This window comes from Numida meleagris, chromosome 5 (genome assembly GCF_002078875.1).
Source record: "Numida meleagris isolate 19003 breed g44 Domestic line chromosome 5, NumMel1.0, whole genome shotgun sequence".
NCBI lineage: Eukaryota > Metazoa > Chordata > Aves > Galliformes > Numididae > Numida > Numida meleagris.
The window spans coordinates 71,408,303-71,432,109 of NC_034413.1; the positions used below are offsets into that span (position 1 = coordinate 71,408,303).

The following is a 23,807-nucleotide window of genomic DNA, read 5'->3' on the forward strand; positions in this document are numbered from 1 at the left end:
TTTATGGAGCCCAAACAGTGGATGTGAGCACAGTGAGGCAGTGGGTGGTGTGTTTCAGCAGTGGCAACAGTGGTCACCTCCACTGGTGCAGATTTTTATGAGCATAGTATGCAGGCTTTTGTTCATTGCTGGGAAAAATATATAGCTAGTGGTGACTATGCTGAAAAATAGTGTTTTGTAGCTGAGAATGTCCTCTAACAAATACTGCTGTGTTCTTTGTATCTACTGCAGTTTCCATGGAAATAAATAGGAAGCATTACCTTCAGAGCAGCCTATGTACATTTTAAACTATCACAATTACCTTCTGGTCTGCTAAGCACATATCTTCATTAGGCTTCTTAAGCTCCTTTGCCATTTCTAATTCCAGTCTTCGTTGTTCTAGTTTACGTTCTTTATTTAACCTTTTTTCATCACGTTTCTCTTGCTTTAATCGCTCTTTTTCCTTCAAGAGAATTAAAAGGGCAGAAAATAAAACCCATGCGTATTTACAGAACAATCTAAGAATCTGAAAAGCATTATTTACATAATTTCAATAATTGTCACAGTAATTAAAGGAACACACTGAAGTAAAAGGAAGGGGGAAACTACACAAACAGAACAGAATAAGAGAATCAAAGTGAAATCTAAGTGAATCAATCTTAGAATCTGCATAAGCTACTCTATTTAATAGATATATGAGAGTACATATTTATAGTTTCACTAGTATTGTAGAGGTATAACATAACAAAATGTTTTCAGCCACAATAATACAAGGAATAGGGAAGCAATCTTTTTATTTTTTCCACAATAGTTTGTTTTTTTATATTTAAATTCTACTCCAGCTGTATGACACAAAAACCTAACAGTACTTATTAAATAGAACATACTGTCTTTTTAAAAATCAGACCTATTCTTTATTTGCTGCTGCTATGGAAAATTATTTTCATAATGTTAAGCCCTTACTACCCTTATTTGCACAGCTATTACATTAATATATTTTCTGGGCTCTTTCAATTAATACAAGTACTTTTCACGCATCCATTTCTATATGAGATGTTAATGTAGCAGAGTTAAACTGCAGTTCCACATATTTTCTCCCTCACATAACGACATGTAAATTCTCCATGTCAGAATATATACACCTTTGTAATCACTTGGACACTATGAATTGTAGGTTTTTTTCCCAAACTGCTAATAAAAAAAACACATTATACTAGAACCACTTTTCTGTTATGACTAAGCATTCAAAACTCCTAATAAAGACAGTAGATATCAATTGCACATTTAAAAATGTCTTGTTGTTCACTGACCCTGAGTTAATTACAGGAAAAACGCTCATGCATTCTGCTAAAGATGAATCTACCAGGAGGCTTGAACGCATGACCTTACGGCACCTCCACACCACCAAGTCTAGGTCCTAAGTTTTTACGAAAATCTTCTACTATATAAAAGTGAAATGCATCATGAGTAAAAAGTAGAAATTGGATAAGAACGTGGTATGGGACCATGTCAAAGGCTTTACAGAAGTCCAGGTAGAATTACTCTTCTTTTGTCTACTGATGTATCCCTGAGTACCTCAGCCTTCTCCCTATCTACTGTAGGGAGTTCTCCCTCCTCATTTTTTCAGAGGGGCTACACTCTCCTTGGTGTTTCTCTTCTGACTAATGTACCTGTAGAATCCCTTCTTGTCATTTTTCACATCCCTTGCCAAGTTCAGTTCCATCTGCACCTTGGCTTTCCTGATCCCATCTCTGCATGTTTGGACAGCATCTCTGTATTCTTTCTGGGCCACGCATTCCTGCTTCTACGGCCTATACGTGTCCTTCTTATCCCTCAGTTTGACCTGCAGGTCCTTGCTCAGCCATGCTGGTTTCCGGCCTCCTCTGCTTGATTTCTTGTGCTGCGAGATGGAGAGCTCTTGTGCTGTCAGAGAGGCATCCTTAAAGAGTTGCCAGCTCTGCTCCGTTCCTGCCCCTAAGAACCGCTTCCCCGGGGATCTCACCCAGTGATTCCTTAAACAGCCAGAAGTTTGCTCGACTCCACTCTTCACCAGGCCCAGAGTCCTTGAGACCACAAGCTCATCCAGGGCATGTTTGCTACAGCCCAGAATGCCTCCAATCTTACCCTCTCTAATGAGCATTGGTAAGCACCACGTCCAGCAATAACTCACCTATGGTTGGTTTGTCCAGTGCCTGTACCAGGAAGTTACCCTCAAAGATAACTTAATCCAACTTACTTGCACTCAAGTACTACTGTTTAGTTTTTCTGGATTACAGTCTGTTACTTTTAAATTAAATTTATGAACATTCTTCAGTGTCTGAGAAGATTCAACTATTTCTCTGACAAACACATAATATGATAATGGTTATATTACTTCAACCTCTTAGCTATCTTTATTTATATAATCACTTGCATAAATAGTCTCAGGTCTCATATACAAAAAAATAGTTTCATATACAAAAAACATAAAAGGTAAAACAAAAAATTTAGAGACTATATTTTAGCACTTACACTCCCTCATTAATAATCTCAGGGTTGTATTTGCAAACAACCTCCCAAGATGAATTAAGATGCAAATTAATTTATCCTTGCCTACTAAAAGTAGACAAAGAAAGCTAACTTAGTCACGAACACAAGCAGTTTCACTACAAATGCTTGTCTACTGAAGGCTAAAACTTACTTCCTTCTGCAGCCTTGTAATGAAATTGAGTCCAGACTTCTGAACTAGCTATTCAACTAAGTTCTATTAGGGTTACAATAGCTTAAGAGCACGGAAACTTCGTTGTCATTCAAATGGTGCTATGACTAAGAGGAATATTTAACTAGTTAAAGGTCTGATTAGTGTACTTGCTGAAAGTATTTTGACAGGTATTGGTTTAGGTTGTGCAGATACAGACTACCAGCTTCTTGTGAATGCTTTTTTCCCACCTCTAAGGAAGCCATTTAATATTCCTTAACTTATAAGCAAGGTAACAATTTGAATTACAAAAAGAACTTCAATTTTGCAGTACTTCAGAAGAAACACCTTAATTCAGTTGGCCAGCGGACTACCAATTAAGCAGCGCAGAAGGTGTATTTAATCTTCAGCACAAATCCTTATAACACTCAAGTGCTATTAGATCCTGCTGTGATACAGTACGTTTATATAAACGAAAGCAATCACCAGAAATACTAAGAAACACTTATCAAAAGCAAAGTGCAGCAATGTTGAAAATGGTAGTAGTTTCAGAAACAAAATAAAAAATCTAGATGTTTAGATGATCAGCATCAGAAAAAGCCTGAAATTTTGTAAAGTGAAATCAAGCAGAGTTTTGTTACAAGCTTAACATTAATATGTTTTAAAAAGAAAGTAAGCCAAATAACTAGAATTACAGCAAGATATGGTAAAATGTTTGGACATAAAATAACATGAACATTTAGGGCTCTATCTCCTGACTGAGAATGTCAGAATATGTATTTTAGTAAAACAAAATGAGAAGTGAAGCACGTATCTTCTTTAATGCAGCAGTATGTTCTACTGAAGGTGAAAAAACACATTTATTATGGTGTAGTAACCCTATCTGCATGGTTTCAGACAAAATCCACAAGTCCAATAAGTTTGGACTGGAATAAGATGTGTAATTTTACCCCTAAGTACTTAATAAAAGTTGTTCAAGAAGTCTGACAAGTATGATTATGATCTGACTGTTCATATACACAAGAACAGTAGGAAAAAGAAAGAAAAAAACAAACCTCCTTTCTAGGAAATACTGAGGACTCTGATATCACTATGCAGTTCTTAGTGTCTTGTGACAGAAAGACAAAGTCACTGAGGGTGGAAGGAACCCTCGGAGATCATCCGGTTCCACCTCTGCCCAGTAAAAGCCCCACTCAAGTAGGCTGAGCTTCACAGCTCCCCCTAGGTCCCAGTGCTAAACCATCCTCAAAGTAAACAAAGTTTTCTTATGTTTAAAAGGAATTTATTGTATTTAAATTCCTGCCATTTGCTCCTTTTCCTGGTGCTGCAATTGTGTACAAATGACACACCACGGGATTGCAACTATAGGTAAATGAAGGACAAAGCTCTTTTATAGGTTACCGTAGAATGAAATACTGAGAACTTCAAACTGCCAGAGGTTAATTACTCACTTCCGCTTTTTTACGTGCTTCCATGGCTTTCATAAGCATCATGTGTTGTCTTCTCCTCTCTCGTTCCTAGTGAAGCAGATAAGATTAGAACAAAACTAATCCCACACGTTAATATCAGTTAAAAAGTGAGTGCAAGTTTAGCATTAATAGACAAGTCACAGTAAATACTAAATACAGAATGGCCAAGTCTGTGCATGTTTTAGTTCAGGTTTAGAAAGCAAAATACAAGAACAATCAAAAGCAAAAAGGTAAAGCAATGAACATGGAGACAGTGTAAAAAAGAAGCATACAGATTTACTTATGGTCAGTTGTGATGCTCCTTCATAAGCTGGCAGAACAAAAAGCATAATGGTTGGCTGGAACAGGTCAGTTACCTTACATCTGCTATTAGGGAACTTGGTATTTACTACTTCAATAGCCAATTCAGCAGAAATTTTTAAACTGGTTGCTTTAAATATTGCAAATATTAACATTTTGATCACAACATGATCAAGCAACAAATTAATATGATGAATTTTTGCAGCTCTAGATCAGTTCTAATCAAGCTAATGGTGGCACATATACATATATGCACTGAATTTATTGATGCCTGTCCCTTGGTAAACTTTGTCAATAACTTCAAATACATTAAGGAGCCACATTCTAGAGCAGTAAGTATGTTTTTTCCTGCCTTAAAAGCTGTAGAGCAGATCTTAACGCCAGTAAAAGCAAAGTAAATTTCATCACCTAGTTCAGTGAGGCTACGATTAACAGTCTGATGTTTCACTTAATAATTGTAATGCTACGTTACACTGACTGACAGCTAATTTGCTCAGTACTTTACAAACTTGGGAGAGATACAATCCTGACTTCTAAAGCAAGTTAATCCAAATCACTGCTAAAAACCTCTGGATACATTCCCAATGAATGGGACGATGTTTAGAAAACTATTCATGTGACAACGTACTGATGTTTGCATTTATTATTCCCTGATTTTGTACAGTACTCCAATCTACACTGGGACATCAGCAACACAGATGTCTGTTTAAAAACTCATTTATAGATTGCCACATCTATTTATATGTTTGAGACATCTTTTTTTTCCTTAACAGACAAGACAAGCAGATGTATGCAATGCACTGTGCTGTAAAGCCATGCAGCAGTATGTAATATGACAGCAGCCAGTGCTACATTTTATGCATTGCTATGACAACCATATCACAACCAAATCACAATGCGGTGTTAGATGGACAAAAATAAACATACCCATACCATATCTAGTCTATGCCTCTCCAACTCCTGGTAGAAAGAGTTGGCACAATATTATGAAACAGAAATCACAAAGTCATAAAACCACTTTAAAAATCCCCCAAAAGACCCCAATACCAAAGCAAGCAACAAATCATAAGATGAAAGAAAAAATGTGCAGGAATCAAACCCAAAAATTTAAAAAGGGCATATTTTAAAGCTTTTTATCCCCCATACAGCTTAAGTACTGGTTTATAATTGGCATTCTGCCTGTCTGGCCAACTCGATGCATACTCACCTGGTGCTTGAGAAGAACAGCTTGCTGCCTTCGCATCTCTTTTTCCTTAAACAAAAGGAATGTATTTAAAATATCAAAATGAATATCCTAATATGCACATTTTGGTATATTGAAACAGCGCATGCTAATAAAGATTTTATTTCATATATCAGCTACAGAAGAGTAATTGCATGTATTCTAAGCTGGGAATTCAATGTTAAAATACACCAAGAGCAAACACTAAAGCAGTAAGAGAAGCGCACATATGAACTATTTCTTCCAGTGTTTGCAGAAAAGTTCTAGAGGCTCCTATACACGCAGCCTTTGTAAGACTTCATTTGCTGGGAAGCAGCGAAGTGTTTTGATACAGCGTGCTTGAAAGAATATTGTGAATAATCCCGCTGGACAAGTATTTTAAGTTATGCTATCCAAATAGCAGGTTAGAAAAACTTCAAGTGACTGTATACAAAAATAGCACCTGCACAAACGTGCTTTTCTGCCTTCGTGTATGTCACATACACGTACAAAATGGTGTATGTTACACATTTAAAAAACAGAGCATACGTACTCTAACAAATGTATTCATATGCCATATCTATCCAGTTCCATACTCACTGAATAGCTACTGATTTTCTCAATTAACATGTTATGAAAAATAACTCATACTTGCAGCACATCTAAACTAACCTTTATTCGTTTCTCAGCCTCCAATAATTTAGCATTTGCTGCTTCTTCTTTCTTCTTCTTTTTTGCCTGTGCACGCAAAATACATCACTCAACATGAACGTCACAATTTGAAAATAATCTGACTAGAAATAAATCTACACCTTAAAACATTCAAAATGACAACGCATATTAAGAATACGTTCCAAGCAATTTTGTCCTCACACTGCACAATTATTCATAATTTAGTTCTTCATTTGGCTCTTATAACTATCAAAATCAGAACATAAAATAAAATACAAGTAGCAAAAAGATGAAAATATTAGTGTTTGCATGGTAGGAAACTTGAAAACTAGCAATCTGTCTTTGCTACTATATTATCATATCAGCACAGTATGCGAGTATTACATATATTATATCACACACATTTATATATTTAGTATTTAAGAACTGCTGCATTTCGTAAAGAGTATGGCGTGACACTGCATTAACATTCTAACACTGCAAAGTTGAATAGCTGAAGTTAGCAGCTTAACTATCCTATTTTTATTGGTCTTTGGATAACAAGATTATTTGTGCAGTAAGTAAGGAACTTGTGAGTATTTCCAAGACTTGGGTTTAAGTTAGATTTCTTTTTTCTCTTTTTTTTTCCCCCTCACTACATGTGTGACTACTAAAGGACAGCATCCTTAAAAAAAAAATTGTATTATTTGAGCTATTATGTCTACCTCTAAAATTTGTTGAGCTCGAAGTTCTTTCTCCATTCTGATTTGCTGGATACGCTTAATCTTTTCCTACAAAGGGAAGAAAGTTGCATCTTTTTTTTTTTTTTTTTTGGTAAAGACAGTATGAAGAAAAGTAAATTTACGTTTACATTTACAATTTACATTACCAAAAAACAAATTAACAACAAAAAAAGCCATTAGAAGATGTCTCATATACCCCCGAAGGAACCAACACACACAACTATGCATAGATGTTCATGTTTAAGAAGTCATAGCAATGTTTTTTTTTGTTTTTTCTTTTAACACCTCTAAGGGGACCAGATGACACTGTAAGTGAATTGGCAACATTCAATCCTAACAGGCAGTGGTAGAGATATCTAGGAATGAATGAAAATGGGAGCTATCCCATGAAAAGGGTTATTTGATGCAATCTCACCTAGTGAGATACAGAGATCTCAAATCGTTATTTTCTACCTTTGTTCTAGTGGCTTTTCAATCAATGATGACACGTTGAGGCAACATGCAGAATCTGAGTTCTGCTAAACCCAAAGTATGTCAGCCAGTAACCGTCACACCCGTGTAACATGGAAAACGTATTCACAGTTAAGTAGACTTTGGTATTTCCAGATATAGATTTGGGGTTTTGATAGATTCGGACGTCTTAATTTGTAGTCTAGGGGAATTAATTTTATACATGGTGAAGAATAACAAGAATAACAAGAAATGTAAATGAGGCAACAGCCACAGGCTACACAGGCTGACACAAGCATGTTTCATTCCACACACACACACAAAAAAGCTAAAAAAAATCAAGCTAAGTATTCCACAGATAAGAATAATTCTAATTTACTCTATTAAAACTATAGAAAATTCTACAAAATTCTCTCAATTCATTTTTCAAAAAACAGCTATGAAATCTGAACAAAGTCTGGTTACATTGATTTAACAACGAGGTCACATTTCCCATAGTGTATGGCTTTGCCTGGGAAACAGCAATAGCCCAGGCTCTTAGTGGAAAAAAAAAAAAAATGTCAGCACACTGTTTAAACTTTTATTATGTCAAAATTGCTGGTTGAGACACAATGACTAGGAAGGAACCATTACAAAACAAAGCATTCCTGCACATTCAAACGGAATCTCGAAGTTCTAACAGCAAAACACAGACTCTGCCTTCAGAAGTGGAAACTTTGAAGCCTTCATTACCTACAAAACTTAACGAAGATGGCAGGGTAGCAACAACCAGCTGACTGCCTACTACACCGAGCAACCTCTTCACAGAAAAATCTAATAAGGACATCAGTTATGAGCCAGGATTAGCTGCTATCTATTCCCGCGATATTTAAGGTAGGCTACAATTAAATCAATTTTGGTTAACTATGTTAACCAAGATTTACACTGGGTTTTAGTATCTGGTTTTCAAAGATGTGAAAGGCCTTTATTGAGTCACCGCTGATATTGAAATCTCAGAACTGGCTTTCTAGTAATATTTCTAAATGGGACAATAAGAACATACATTATTTCATCCTCATTAATTGTTCCGTGAGGTTACAAAAACAAAACCAAAACAGGTACATTTTGGTTTGCTAATTTCCTATGGAATCTGAATGTTAGATGGCAAGCTTCTATAGTGATCTAAATGAAGTGATTTCTACACAAATCTGAGGAAGATCCTAATACAAGTCCGTTTCTAAAAGTAACTCAGCTGCGAACAGAAATACGCAGAAGAAGAGGGAGACTTTATGGTATGTATTTTATAACACAGGCTAAAACAAAGGTTGACAAAGGTATAAATTGACCTCCAAAACTTTTAAATAATCCATCTCTGGAAAAATTGTCAAGTGAAATACAATAGAGAAAGACACCAGTCTCCAGGCTACTCTGAAGATTCTACACCACCTAGGAAACATATTCCCTGCAAGAGACTTGAGATTTCTCCTGCCTGAAAGCCAAGAGGCTTTATGGTTTTAAATCAGGACGTTAATGAGATGTTTGAAGGAGATACAACCAACACGGTGGAAGTCAAACCTTGAATCCTCTCTTCCCATGTCAAACTTGTAAATTTTATTTAGAGCTTTAAATATATAAACTGTATTATGAAATAATAAAGAGCTTAATTAGCGATCTCAATTTACCTGCTGCTTCATTATCTTGATCTGCTCTTTTTGCTTTCGCTTTTCTTCAGCTGCCATAATAGCTTTAAGAAAAACAAATGAAAAATTAGTATCAGCAGAAAATGATAGAGGATACATAATTCACATTCATAGTTTTCAAACTAATCTCTCACAGGTGTGATACATACCTTGCTGTTTTTTTGCTTCTTTGGCAGCTCGAGCTTGTTCTTGCTTCTGGAGTTTTCTCAGTAGCTTTATTTGTGCTGCTTGTCTAGCTATTTCTGTTACAACAAGGAAAAGTTCATAAAAACAGTGCTGTCCAACAATCAAGGTGCAGCTCATATTCCCATACAGGTGTATGAAGTGAAGAAACAGAAATCAGGTGATTTATTTTTGCACATGTTTATCTTGAAAACATTCACCTATCAACTACTCTTTGTGGTATCTACTGCATATATATACACACTGATACGCGTACAGTAAGTAGGTACGCAGCAGAAAAAGAACATGAACAGCTTCTACACAAAACAGTGGACTGCTTTTGGAGGAGAAATTTCTCTGTGAAGTGTCAGACAGCATCCAACTAATAATGCTGCTTTGTTTGAAAGCTGATTTCTTTCTTTTTAAATAAGAAATTATTTGTCACAGAGTACTAGATCAACATTTAATTCAGAAATCATGGGATTACTGTTTTCCTTATTTGTTACTTCAGCTAATTACCTAATCCTGTTCTCTCCAGCTTAATCATACAACTTTGTTCTCAGCCTACTGAGATCAGTTCTCCTTCATTCGATCATAAACACGGTGTAAGAGGTAGAGAGGAAAATGAGGTTCTAAAGAGGGTGAAAAAGTTAATTTCTAGTTCCAACGTTCTTTGAACTGGTAACAGGGACCACATAGAGATCTTCTTGTTTACACAAATTTAAAATAAAAATATCAAGAGCAATCAAAACATTGGATGTCTGCTTTTTTAATCTATATAACTAAATCTAAATAAAGTTATTACAGAATAAGCTTTCAGACACACACCTGTGTGCCCACACTTCTCTTGATTCATACATATTTACTGATCTTGAAATAGGAAAGGGCTTTAATAGAAGCATCCAACAAAGTTCTAAAATGAAATGTATACTAGTAAAATACATCTCTTCAGAAAAAACCCTTAACTCTCCATGTACTGATACTCTCACACGTTTGTGAGAGCAGTAATGTACTCCTTACCCTGCGCCTGTAGCTTTCTTAAAAGCTTCGCATCAGTGCTGTCTAGAAATTCAGTGCTTCCAACGTTTGGAGGTCGGCCTTTGCGACGTCTCATTCTTGACTCCTCTCTAGAATGCTGTCTGTCTGGATTTGGTGGTCGTCCTCTACGCCCTTCCATAGCCCTGATACAGGGAACGACTTCCTCCTCCTTCAGAAGACACCACTGTACGCCCTTTTAATTGACACATTTCACAAACAAGTATTATAAACACAGAATCAAAAAAGAAAAGACATCTGAGAACAAGAACAGAGTATGCTTTTGTAAGATAAAAATAAAATATAAATATATTTTAATATATATTAAAATATTTCTATATACATAAAGTTCTAATACGAATTATATATAGAAAAGAGCTGGGATGGACTACTTGGGAAGTATAATGTTTCAATGATGCACAGAAGCTATATGTTGACAGTTCATCACTAAAAAGCTTTTCACAGCTGTACTACTATGCAAGATATTGAAATCTATTCAGTGGCATACACAGTAATTACGAAGCAGCAACGCCACCGATGCATAACTTTTAATTATTTTAGGCCGTTACTTAATACTCAACCCACGTTAAAGCAGAAACACAAATTCTTCCTCATCATATAAACTAAGAAATAACTACACTGCTTTCAGAGAATCCATTGCTTAATGTAAACAAAAAAATGTCAATGTATGGATCACTGTCCTCCAATTTAAAGTATTTACAGAAACTTTGTCATAAAGAAAAACAAAATGCAGTGGTCTATCTACAAAAATTGCTTTCTGTGTGCTGTTTGTCTTTGCTTTAGAACAGCTAAAAAAAAAAAAAACAAGTTCCTTTTAATCTTGAAGTATTTACTACAATTTAGTCCTTCCTCCCTCTTGTGCAAGAAAATTAATTTCTGCATCAAATTGAATTGAAAGAAATCAGAAGCTTGCAACTTTTCATAATGTCTTAACTAAAAGCTATAGAAACTATACTCTAACTTAATAAAGCATATGGCACAACATTCAACCACTTCTTTCACTATGATTACTACTTCTTCATTGAATCTCAAAAGCAAATATTGAAATACTTTGTTAGAAATAACTTTCATTTAACTGATAAGATGCGGAGTTTATTGTAGCTACTGAACATAACACTAGCTTAGCCTACCTGATCCTGGTTAAACACTAATCTATGCCAAAACTGTATCCAGGCTGGATGGGGCAGTGAGCAACCCGGTCTAGTGGGAGGTGTCCCATCCTACAGCAGCGGGTTGGAACTGGATGATCTCTAAGGTCCCTCCCAACCCAAACTACTCTTAGGTTTCTATATAACAGATTTTACCATTCTCACAATCTTTTGAAAATGGTGGGCAAAAATGGAAGTTGAGTATCTTTTAGACTTCGCCGTAATTTAGCCTAGAAAGTTTGTTAAAAGATTTTGAAAATGTCTTCTAAATCAAGGATTTATGTTGGTTGCTTATAAAACACATTTATTAAACATATATTCGCAAAAAACACATTTGCATTACCAAATTTTTCTCACTAGTAAGTGCATAACTACTGAAATAAGCATAAAATAAATTTTTTGCTTATTTTATCAATTTACTTTTAATTCTTTTTGCTTATTCTTCATAATTTATTAGAAATGTTTAAGTCTGAACCACTCCCAGTTAGGACCATCACAAGATTACATCTCACACTCAGTTTACAGAGATTCCAGAGGGCTACATTATTATGGTCTTAAATACAAACTGCTCAGAATCACAACCATATTATGACATGTACCATACATCACTGCAAAGGACTTTCAAACATAATCATCTCTACAATTAAAAAAAGAAGTTGAGTCATCTTCTAAAAAGAAAAGTATGCATTGTTCATTTTACTGTTTAGTACCTGCCTTATTGTTTATCAGAGGTTTAGTTTATAAAGCTGAGCAAGCTAAGCTACATTTAATACCATGTTTATCATTTACACTAACATTGAACCTATGAAATCACCTTGTAGATTTTTTGTGACCAAAAAGGAAACAAACAAACAAAAATCCATTCATGACACAGAAGAAGCTGCAGCTGTGGTTCAAGTACCTTGGATCCTGCAACGGAGATTTCTTTTGCTTTCTATTTTATTTTCTATGGTCAATAATACTAATGGTAATGAATGTACGTATCTAGCTACAAAAGTAAGGCGGACATCTCTGAGATCATTAGTACCACAGAGACTATGGATGCATATTACAGTCATGTAATCCTCACAGAAGAGAAATCAGAAGCTAACAGGAATAAGGTTTAATAAGCAACAAGAGCCAACATTTCAAAAAAAAAAAAAAGGGAAGAAGACTACTTAACATCTAGCCAGACACTGTGGTTAAACAAGTTTACAGAAGTTTAAGATAGGATTTCACAAAAAAAAGTTTAAACAAGATCCACTGAGAGACACTGAGTAGACAAACTATAGAATAGGTCCCAGGACAACCCTCTATCTGAAAACACATGGATGCTGAGATAACTGGAGGAGTTGTTATTCCTACAGGCGTACAGGCCAACTCTTTTTTCCCCACGGCATTCACTGATAGCTACTCCTGGAGACAGAACACAGGACTCAACGCACTCCTGCTCTCCTGCTCAGTACCAGTATGGCCATTCTTATTCTTTTATATTGAAATTACTGCACTTACAGAGGAACAGAATGAAATTTACTCCATTGATTATTACTGATTTTCCGATGGTATCTGGATTTTTTTTTTTTTTTTTTTTTACAGCACAGAAAAACACTGCAAGCTGACGAATATCACTCAATTTCCTAAGTCTTTTATAAAATTAGGGACAATTGAGGGTGCAGGGAGGAATGCAGCAGCACAGCACAGCAGAACAATATTCACTTCCTTCGTATGGCATTAAGGAAGGAGAGTTTTCAGCTGGAATAAACACACACTAATTCACTACTGAGTGTGCTGCTACATGCCAGTTAAGAACCTGAAGCATGTTTCTGTCTTTCATGAATGACTTCAAAAGGCCATATGAGAGTTGCCATGCTAACATCTAGTTGATAATCTTGATTCAGTTTTAAATAAAGTTTAATGCTCAAAACAACCTGGAATCCAATCGCTGCATTTAAACTTGCAAAGCTACCACCAACTTTTGCATTTGGCTCAGTTTTAGGGTGGCTCAAACGTCACGGAAAAAAAGAATCTTGTGATAAGAGAATGCAAACAAAAACCAAATTTTGTATTTCTTATTTTCCATATTTAATGAGAAAAAATAAACACTACTTTGAGTCTTCTCTTGATATTCTTTTAAGAAAACATGCTTGAATAATCTAATTCTCATATACCTTACTGCTGTGAAATTCTCACTACACAAGCTGATAGCTTTATTTAATCCTGTATTTTACAAATAACAGTAATATTACCCATGTGCTACACCATATTTAGCCACTACGTTATTATATAAGTCCTGCATTGAGAACAACACAAAAACAGAAAAACAAGAAATAAAGAATTTCCAGGTCTGCATGTAAGTGCTCCTCCAGTTGCATGTGACAAGGGCAAGCACTCTGCAGTGAACTTTGACAACTACAGACTGGCATGACATCTCTCTCCAAAGAAGGCAATAATTGACTACCTATGTTTTGGGGTTATATATAAATTTATATACGTATAAATTTGACCCAGAATACATTTCTATCATAGAAAACATACAATCTGATATTCTGTGAATTTTCTATATGTCAAAGGAGGGGAAAAAAAAGCAGGATGAGTGCCAACATGAAAGATACAATGGCTTCAATATAAGCTAAGCTTCACTGCACAAACAGAAGGAAATGGAAACAATACTGTAAAACGTTGTCTTTTATTGTTTAAACTAATCCAACCAGTAATTTAGTTTCTGACCTTTATGCCTATGCAATACCCTGCTGTAATGAGGACATTTGCTCAGGCCTAGCAATCGTGACAGAGGACATCAGACATCCAGCTGGCACTGGTCTCCGCAAAAAACAGCTAGAGGTCAGAAGGAACACTGCAGGGCTATCACAAAGGTACAAGATAACTATACAAGGAAGCAGAATAAAGCTGAAAGCCTGCTGGCCAAACTAATGAACAAAACCACAGACACTTTACAAGTTGCTGGCATCATCATTAATTTCAGTTTAGTCCTTCTCACTGTAACTATAAAGCAGAAACTACACTGAGATGTACAATGCTGTACAATGGAAGGAATACAGGAAACACACAAACAACCTAACAGGGTAAGAAGGGAATTGATATTCTGACATTTACCATGAATTCGGTTGTTGTTATGCTTTCAGATTTTTATTATGCAAATATTATGTACTTCCACATGGTATCACAGTCACAAAAGCGAAAACTACACCGTGGTTATCAATCCACATTGCCACAGTAACATATGAAGATACTTATATTGTAAAGAAGAAAATCTATTTATTGACAGAAGTCCAAAATCTTTTGCACACATCCTAAAGAAAAGGCAACATAACCAAACTAGAGAAATAAATCATGGATCAATCACAGTACTAATTACCTTAGAACTCTAACATTACTTACTCTTGTGCAGTTCCCCTACACGGCATCTAATAATTCTGCCACTGTAAAGCATAACTGGTACACTCAGATTTCCCTTCCTTAACGATCTAATCTTTCTAGCGCTTCCTGATAAACCAAACACTTGTATTTAAACATGTATTTCAGGCATATTATGAAGATGAATACATGAAAGCAGTGTGATTTAAAGCATACACAGAAATTATTATCAATACTAGGTTTCTACAAAACAGGAAGACAAGCTTCAGTCAGAAATAGCTGAACGCGGACTCAGATAAAACACGTAACTCTGAGTTCCTTCGTACTACTCAAAACCAGGCTCAGAGCTGGTCATGAGGCGTGCTGAACTCCTGCAAGCTCCTAGTGAAATCACTGAGAAGTACAGTTTTCAACACTGCCAGGGATCAAGGCATATGCAGCTCACAATAATTATTATTAAGAAATACGCAGAATTTTTAGAAAGAATTATCTAAAAACAATAAGTGCTTCAGACTGTAGCAAAAACTACTCCATCCAAAGTTATGTTAATGTTCCTTGGATCAAAGACTTTACTTTTTAAAAAGCGGATACCTGCGGTCCATCTCTGGCTTCATAGAAGTCACCCACTCCTATTTTTGCACTGAAGCTGAAATTGTCCCTTGAGATATCCATTATTCCATTTCTGCTGAGATACTGAAAAAATCACATATTTTTCCACTTCAGCTTGTAAACAATTACAACCCAGCTTTGATGTACAGCTAACTGTGAGTGTAATGTTTTGCATATTTGATCAAGGTGATATACAGACCGAATCAGCAATCAGGCTGACAAGTATTATCATCTCCTCACATCACGCATTTTGAAATAAGGATCTTTACTGGAGGAAAAAGTGGCATTCTTTTATCGCAAACATGCCTGGTAGCATGAGAACACAGATGTTAAGAAAAGAATCTACTTTAATACCTTTACTACTTCAGGATACTGTCTCAGCTTCTTTCCACAAGGTGCAAAATACGCTACTTCTCCCTGAAGACGACCACCAAAGTTTCTTATTCGGGTTTCTCTTTGCCAGCTAGAATAACATGAAATGGATGCATATAACAATACACTTCTTAAGAAATAAATAATGCCAATTCCAGAATTTCACATAAAGTTCCCAAGTTCCACTCTAATTTGACAAGATTATCAAACAACCAAACAGGAAGAAAGAGGAATTGTCTTTGATGTTGATTATGTTGATCATCAAAATTCTGACTGTATATGAATTTACTTCTATCAAGTTACTTATAAAATACCAGATTTTAGAACAATATTTCAAGGAGTTACGTGAGCCCAGAATGAACCAAAAGGACTAACTTCCGGTGGCAAAACTGCTTAAAAGGCAAGTCATGTTCGCAAAGGAGTAAATTTGATGCACAAGTGAATGCATGAAATGTGCTGGCGCTTCTAAAGAGATCTACAGTCATTGTGAGTTGAAAACCCAAACCCTTGAAGCTTTTTTCTTGTTTTAAAAATTCTTGGGGCTGAAACGCATCATTTCTTTCCCAGCTGATTTTTGAAGGTATTATCTCCCCCGTACAGGATATCAAGTATATATGCAACCTACCCATATTCAAGAGGAACACGCAGCTCCCGTTCATCTGTTACTCTTCGTCTTTTTGACGTACCTAAAAAAGAATTTCTTATTAACACCTGAGTTTACAAAAAAGAAAGTAACACTTTCCTAAGCTATATCTTTAAACTTACATCCTGAAATGAAAAGTTAAATCATTTTTACATTCTAGATGTTACATATCTAAAGTACCAAGAAAATTCATGCGACTTATTGTTCCCTGGAAATACTTCTTCCAGTAATTTTCCTTTAACCTCTCTTTCCGAAACTGTAAACAAAAAAAAAAAAGCAATCATGCCATGCTAAGCTGCTCGTCATTTATCTCTGTCAGATATTATATGAAGATGCGCTATAATAATGCCATGCACAACTGTATTTTTATACCAGACAGTTTTTTCAATACAGAAGATGAAAAAGGAAATATTCCTTACTTTAAAAGTCCATGTATGACTAGACTCTGTCCTCAGAGTGCACTTTGTATGAGACTGGTCAACTGCCAAAAGCAGAAAAATTATTCCAGCTATCCAGAATTCAAATACCTTTTGCTCTGTTTGGTGCTAGTCAAGACTTGAATCAAAAATGTAAGAGAAAAAAAATAATCAAATGTGGGGTTTTAAAGAGTGCTGAATGCTGGTACTTCCTCAGTTTTTTTCAGAGAACTGTAGGTTATCAACTATGTACCCAGACAAACTTTGGAAAAATGCATTTTTCAAAAAGGTAGTCTGAAACTTTTGTTCGAAGAATGTGACATGCCTCTTGCCTGTGTAAACGGATATGAGAGAGTACACCTTCCAAACCTGCTCCAACCTGTAACAGTTAGGAATATTGTATGATGTAATAGCACAGGTTTCCAATGGAGATGACTAGAAGATGTGGAAGCAACTGTTAGAATCCTTCTCAGAAAACACCATGGAGCTGCCCATGCTTGGACACCAAACTTCTTGGACACATCTCTGCAGTCTTAAACTAACATGGCCTTCACATTACTTCTAACAGTCATGGTAGAGGGAGGAAAATTGTTGTCCTAATACAATTGAACTGAGAAAAAGCTGTGTAATGAAAGTCAGCTACGGGGAAGAGACCATCCATCTCTTCAGCAACTGAATACCTTTAGGTAAGATGGACACAAGAATATTTTAATAGCACTACAGCCATTCTTAGTAGGGAAAAAAAAGTACCGAACCTAACAGAAGGAGACAAAATTAATGCACTGAACCTGTCATCTCCATACACTAACAAAAACAATCTACCAGCCTTTTAAAAGCATCATAAATCAACCTAAATTTCTGAGGAACAAAATTAACTTTGTACTTTTAAGAATGCGGATTATTCCCAATACATGTGAAATCTTTTACCAACCATGTAATTCACCTGCCTGTTTATGGAAAAAACATGAAGTCAATCATATATTCCTTTAAAGTTAATGTACTTGATGACATGGCATCTTACGTCTATTCCACTGAATTGGACTACAAAGACCAGTCTGAGTGGATGTTGCAATTAAAAACTTACTTCACTTGTGTGTGAATTAAATATCAAGTTGCCAATTCAAAGTGGTAAATACGCAACTTGATTTAATTGTTACTGTGCAAATTGAGAAGTCTGCCTGACTTTCAGGAAAAATGCAGGCTTTTCTGCAGCAGTGGTAATTACTACATCTTTCAAATTAGCTATCCAGTACAGGATTATAAACAGAACAGGAAAATGCTACATTCTTTCCATAATTTTTTTTAAAATAATTCTGTGTGATCTCTACAGTCTTATAAATTACTAGTTCAACGTAATATGTTAGATAGGGACTAATCAATAAAGAGCTTTAGCGTAATAAATACAAAATCCGACTACTACTTCCCACTTTCTCTCAAGTACAAAATTACATGGACTAAGATGTCCTAGATCGAACGTAACGTTAAGTTTCTAGGTATCTGCAATTCTGCTGAATGATTTTAAGGTCTCTTGCAAACACTTGTGACAAGATCACCTGACACCAGTGTTTAAAATACTTTTCGTAAGTACCTTTACAACACATGTCACTTAGGTGTTACACTGTATTATATAAAAAGACATTCAGATACCACAGTGCGAACTTGGTGTAAGAGTAGATGGTGCTGTCCCAAGAAAAACTGCAGGCTGGGTCTCAGGACATAAGGCAGATGGTGCAGAGCTTGGGGTCTTTGCTACTTGGAGATTTAGCGGAGTGGAATGAGCTGCAGGACCAATGGAAGAGCTCTTCATGGAGGAAGCAGTTTTCTTCTGTTTCAGAGGAGTTTTTTCCCCCTCGGTGTCTGTATCTGATTCATCTTGATCCTTATCATCCTCATCATCTTCATCTTCAGACCCGTCTGTATCCGATTCAGAATTACTGTCAGACTCTGTTAAGAAAAATTATTGCAAAAGACAAGATTAAGACGAGTTAATTAACAGCAAACACACTTAAGGTTTAACACTTGTCAAGTCTTTGGTCCTATTAAACAAGAAGGCTTTCTGACTTCAAAATTTTTATGACGTTTCTTGAATAGCAATCAGAAGCTATAATGAAATACCTAAACTTCATAAAGACAAAAAATATTACAGTATAAAGTAGTTCTGCATTACAATGCACTGTTGTTTCCCATGACGAGAAGAGAGACAGAAACAGAAGTGTTTCAAGAGACCGTTTACCACAGGACAGACTACAGCTAGATTGCCCCGTGAGCCCGGCAGCAGCCATGCCCTGCTGTGGGAAGGGCAACTACACAAGCTGCGAAATCCTGCACAAACATGAGGAAGCAAATGGTGGAACTGGGTGCAGAAAGAGAGGCGTCAGAAATGGAGGTATGGCAATCTGGGCAAAGTTAGAGAGAGGGTTAAGGCTAGACAGGATGAGGAACAGAAAAGAGGCTACAGTTCTGAGGACAACAGAAGGTGTGTGGGTAAAAGGTAAGAAGAGAATAACAAAGGCAGAGCTGGACACAAAGGACGTGGACACACAAGGGAAGGGGGCGGCTGGGAATATAATGAACTCTTCAAAACAAGTCTTGCCTTACTTGAGTCTTCAAAAACAAATCAGAAAGTTATTTTTGAATAATGCAGCCTTTACAACTGTCCTGGTACGATTCTCTAAGCTCATTCACTACTGTGCTCCTGAATAAAGCCTAGAAATACGCTTTTCTTACCAGACTTGAAAATTTGAAGGCAATTTTGTTTAGTGCCTCTCTGGCTGAGGAAGGCTGCTCAGCAGATGAGCTCTGCCTGACAGAATAATTAACCATCAACCAGCCTATCCTCTCCAATCCTCTCCTGTGCACCCTGCCATGGAAACAGTACATGAATTGCAGGTTGAGTGATTTATCTGGATATTAGTTCTTTGACAGTCTTTCCAGAAGGCCCTTGAATCCTGTTTACCAGGACAGCTGAAAGTATGCTTGCCATGCGATCAAGTACCAGAATACCCAATACATGATTTTGGACGTGACACAAGGAAGGACTGGGAGGCATGTGCTACTTTCCATGCTATCTGTAAGACAGTGGGGTGGGTCATGCTGCCTCAACATTGCCTTCCCCTATTTAAAAAATACTGTGGGAAAAAAATACGTTTTCAACACATAAAAAAAAGTTTCTGCTTTTCCTATTAAAAAGTTTAAACCACCTGATTGGCTATCATCAGAATCATCATCTTCATCATCCTCATCTTCATCTTCATCGTCGTCATCATCATCATTTGAGTCGTCAGATTCTTTACTGCTGGGGGCATCTGAGTCTACCCCTCTGAACTGCTCCACCACCAGTTTTGCAGAAGGAAGGCGGTGTTGTGTTTTTACTGCATTTACTGCATTATTGCTGACTGGTTTATCCTTTCCTGAACCAGGTAACACAGGAGAGGTAGAGGGCACAACGAGTGTCCGGTTACCAGTTGTTTTTTTCCCACGCGCACTCAAGTTCACTGGCAAAGAAAAGGGAGTACTGCTAGCAAGGGCTACACTTTCATTGATCTTGGTTTGGGATTTCTGTTTTGTAGTAAGTGCAAGAGGAACTTCCTGGATGACGCTCTGAGTAACTCCATTGGGTTGGTGATTACCTAAAAGTGCATTTGTCAGGAATGGATTAGAATGGTTGTTTTCCAAAGATGTGAGTTTTTGATGAGCTGGTGAACTAGATGTCTGTTTTGAGCTTGACAAAGATGCAATAACCTTCTTCAGGTTCTTAGATGATTCCTGTTTCTTTAGCTGTGCTGCTGGGAATGTCTGTTTATATTGTTCCTAAAGAAATAAGAAGAAAGAGGAATAAAATCTGAATATTATTGTTTTTCAGCCAGATGAACTCTATTAAATCAAATATCTGCTTTCAGAAAAGTTGTTTTTAAGACAACATAAGTGCTAGCTACAAAAGAAGAGATGAGTCGCTACAAGTTCTTTGTGTCTCTACAGTAGCTTTCAGCGTAAATCAAGCAGGACAAACGTGAATTAAATTCAAAATGAAGCTGATTTAAATTATGCAGGGAACTTCATTCTCTTCCTGCATTGCTCTGGACAGCAATTTTCATAAGAAATTAAATATGATCTTAAACAGAAAAAAATAGACTACACTTATGTAGCTACGCAGGGAGAAAACCACTTTTTACTCATTTCCATACATTTTTTCTCTTTACTGAATGGTCCACTTTAAAGCACGTGGTAAATGCAACACACTAATGGCTACAACGCTAGCCAAAGTCCAAGAGAAGGCTCTTGGCACAGGAAACTTTAATACAGAAAATTGTGAGAAGTGTTACTACTCAAAAGAACTGTGATGCGCAAGCTTTTCATCCCTGAAAAAAGTAACACTTGAAAATTCTTCACATAAAGTTTAAAATCACGTAGCAGACATTAGTGCTTCAGCAATGCATGCATGTGAAGCTTAGACTGCGTTCTGTCTCCACATTCTTCAGAAAATAAGGAAAATATACTTTCTTCAATTAAAAATATAGATCTAACACAGTGCATCTTAAATAAATTTTTAAATATTAAGTCAAATACATTCCTGGAAAAACTAATACTTAAAACTAAACATGAAACAAAGATCTATAAAATAGCTATTTATGTAGTGCTTATTTCCCGTAGAAAATTGCAGAAATAAAACCACTAGAAGAGTGACAGATCACCATTTAAAGACTCTCGAGCTAAATTTGATACCAGAAACTACTTCCAATGGAAAAGATAGATATTTCCATAATTACATTTATTTACAAATTTCAGTTAAATGATTAGCTTATTTAAACTTTGAGAAGCAAGTGGGATTTGGAAGGACGAAATGATTCTCCTCCAGTCTAGAAAAAAAAAAGCGTTAAAAATACTTTTAGGTCCTTGAATTATGAGTTCACTTTTCACTGATATTACTTCTAATGTGTTTTAAAATATGAAATATTTTGACAAATGTTTATATATACACACACACGCACATATAGATACACACATATCCCCAGCCTCAACATGTCTAAAATTATACCTTTTTATTCCTTTCCAATCTCCACTAAAATCGAACTGAATAGAAATTATGAAAACTCATTGCTAGTCAACAAAAATGATGCTACTATAATCGCAAATTAAAAAACAAAGTACATAATCAAAATGAAGTTTTGTAAGCAACAAAACTGTTAGCACAGATATGTATAAGCATACTGTAGGGTCCTGATCAGTAACAAGAAATTTTACTGCAAAGGTTATACTGAGTTTCAATAGTTAAACCGTGAACATCCTCCCATCTGTAAGGAACAAAAGAAACAGAAAATTAAATTTACAGTGTTTATATACCAGATATGGAAAATATTAAATCAGCATTTTGATTATAACTTTAAGAAGGAAAGCTAAAAATGTCCATCCCATACAATTTCCCAGGAGCGCTCTTCTCATTTTGATACATAATTTAGCTGCTCATATTTATTTAAGAGACACACAACAAATCTCTTTCTTTGTCAGCATTGAAGGGAACAGAGAAAACGGCAACCTTCATAAGCCACCACGCAAAAGCCTACACCATCTTTAAGATTCCTTTTGTTTCCAGGTATTACTGGGCTTACTCAACTTAAGACCTTATAATACAAAAATTACTCAGGTGTACTTCAAATAAAAGATTCTGAATTAGCAACAAAAGACTGGAGACCACTTCAAATTATATTTAAACATTACATTTAAAAGAGTTTGATACGGTAACAGTAAGTTTTGTTAAGCAGACAGCACAGGTTACAAATAGCTAGAACAGTGATTTTTCACTCACTCGTTTTGATCGTACATCGCTGATCAAAGGGATGGATTCTTCAGAGGTATTCTTATTCCCTGCTTTGAGTAGGTCAGGAGAAGGAACTATGATTTTTAAATAGGTTTCCTTTTTGGCTTGATGTACCAAAGACAAAGGTTTCACATTGGGAACCAATCCTGTAGACTGTATGACACTTGTGTGTTTGTTCACAGATTCCTCCTTTGCCTGAGAGCTTTGGAAAATAAACGGAAGTTGCTGTGACAAAACCTGAGGCTGTTTCTGCTGGGACTGGAATGATGAATGAGTCTGGGAATCAGACACAAGAGGTATCTGCTGGTGTGTTCTTTTTTCTTGGGATTTTTCGTGGGTTTTTTGCCCATCAGTTTTCATGTCTTTTACACCACTATGCATTAGCACCTGCAAAACATGCATTTATGAACATTCATGTTAGATTACTTAAAGATGATGGAAAAAAATAAATCATCCATCCTAAATGAATAATTATACTCTTCTTGGCAGAGGACGAATAATACTAATTTAAAAATAAATCTTGTGATATATTTAGGATTTTTTCTTTCCGTGATAATTTCAGCATGTGAAGAAAATAGTCAGTAGAGAAAGAGTACTAAAACATGATTGCTTTTAAAAAGTAATCTGACAGTAAACCTAATAAGTTACCATACATTCCAGTCTTGTTCTTCTACTTGTTATCAGGAAAAGTTACCATTTCACTGGGAAATACTGCACCGTGGCAGTTGATGTTATCTTGAAAAGACATACTTTCAACTCAGTACCAACACACAGCACCTAACTTCTTGGTGTTGTGGTTGTGCGTGTTGTTGTTGTTGTTCGTTGTTTTTTTTAAAAATATATTTCATACTTTAGAACAAAATAAACCTTCTAGCCCCTCAATAACAAAAAAACCACATACATACAAAAAAGGAAGGGAGGAAAAAAAAAAACAAAAATAAAACAAAAAACCTATAAACCAAGCAAAAACCAGCATTCCTAACAATCATTAATATGTAGGTAAATAATTACTCTCTGGTACAAACACTAGACAATTTTTTTCCACAAACAGCTTCCCATGACACGACTGCAAGCTGCAGAGTG

At 36.0% G+C, this 23,807-nt stretch overlaps 1 protein-coding gene and 1 long non-coding RNA gene across 16 annotated transcripts in view; one reads left to right on the top strand and one right to left on the bottom strand.

Moving 5' to 3' along the window:
- Window positions 1-23,807, bottom strand: part of BAZ2B (bromodomain adjacent to zinc finger domain 2B) — a 117,251-nt gene that overhangs the window by 24,603 nt on the left and 68,841 nt on the right. For 9 of the 15 annotated variants that reach the window (XM_021397609.1, XM_021397606.1, XM_021397610.1 and 6 more), the window contains 15 exons: window positions 22,713-23,111; window positions 20,110-20,719; window positions 18,557-18,853; window positions 16,476-16,536; window positions 15,833-15,941; window positions 15,461-15,562; window positions 10,332-10,542; window positions 9,299-9,391; window positions 9,132-9,193; window positions 7,003-7,068; window positions 6,299-6,364; window positions 5,633-5,677; window positions 5,359-5,385; window positions 4,108-4,173; window positions 302-442 (listed from right to left, as the gene is read on the bottom strand). In XM_021397609.1, coding sequence (XP_021253284.1) covers window positions 302-442; window positions 4,108-4,173; window positions 5,359-5,385; window positions 5,633-5,677; window positions 6,299-6,364; window positions 7,003-7,068; window positions 9,132-9,193; window positions 9,299-9,391; window positions 10,332-10,542; window positions 15,461-15,562; window positions 15,833-15,941; window positions 16,476-16,536; window positions 18,557-18,853; window positions 20,110-20,719; window positions 22,713-23,111 — 2,355 coding nt within the window. The remainder of the gene's footprint in view (window positions 1-301; window positions 443-4,107; window positions 4,174-5,358; window positions 5,386-5,632; window positions 5,678-6,298; window positions 6,365-7,002; window positions 7,069-9,131; window positions 9,194-9,298; window positions 9,392-10,331; window positions 10,543-15,460; window positions 15,563-15,832; window positions 15,942-16,475; window positions 16,537-18,556; window positions 18,854-20,109; window positions 20,720-22,712; window positions 23,112-23,807) is intronic. The other 6 variants (XM_021397617.1, XM_021397614.1, XM_021397616.1 and 3 more) reach the window with 4 other exon arrangements.
- On the top strand, window positions 16,545-22,960 carry LOC110399260. The gene is made up of 2 exons (XR_002439055.1): window positions 16,545-17,595; window positions 22,907-22,960. It is a non-coding gene; the product is annotated as an uncharacterized LOC110399260 (long non-coding RNA).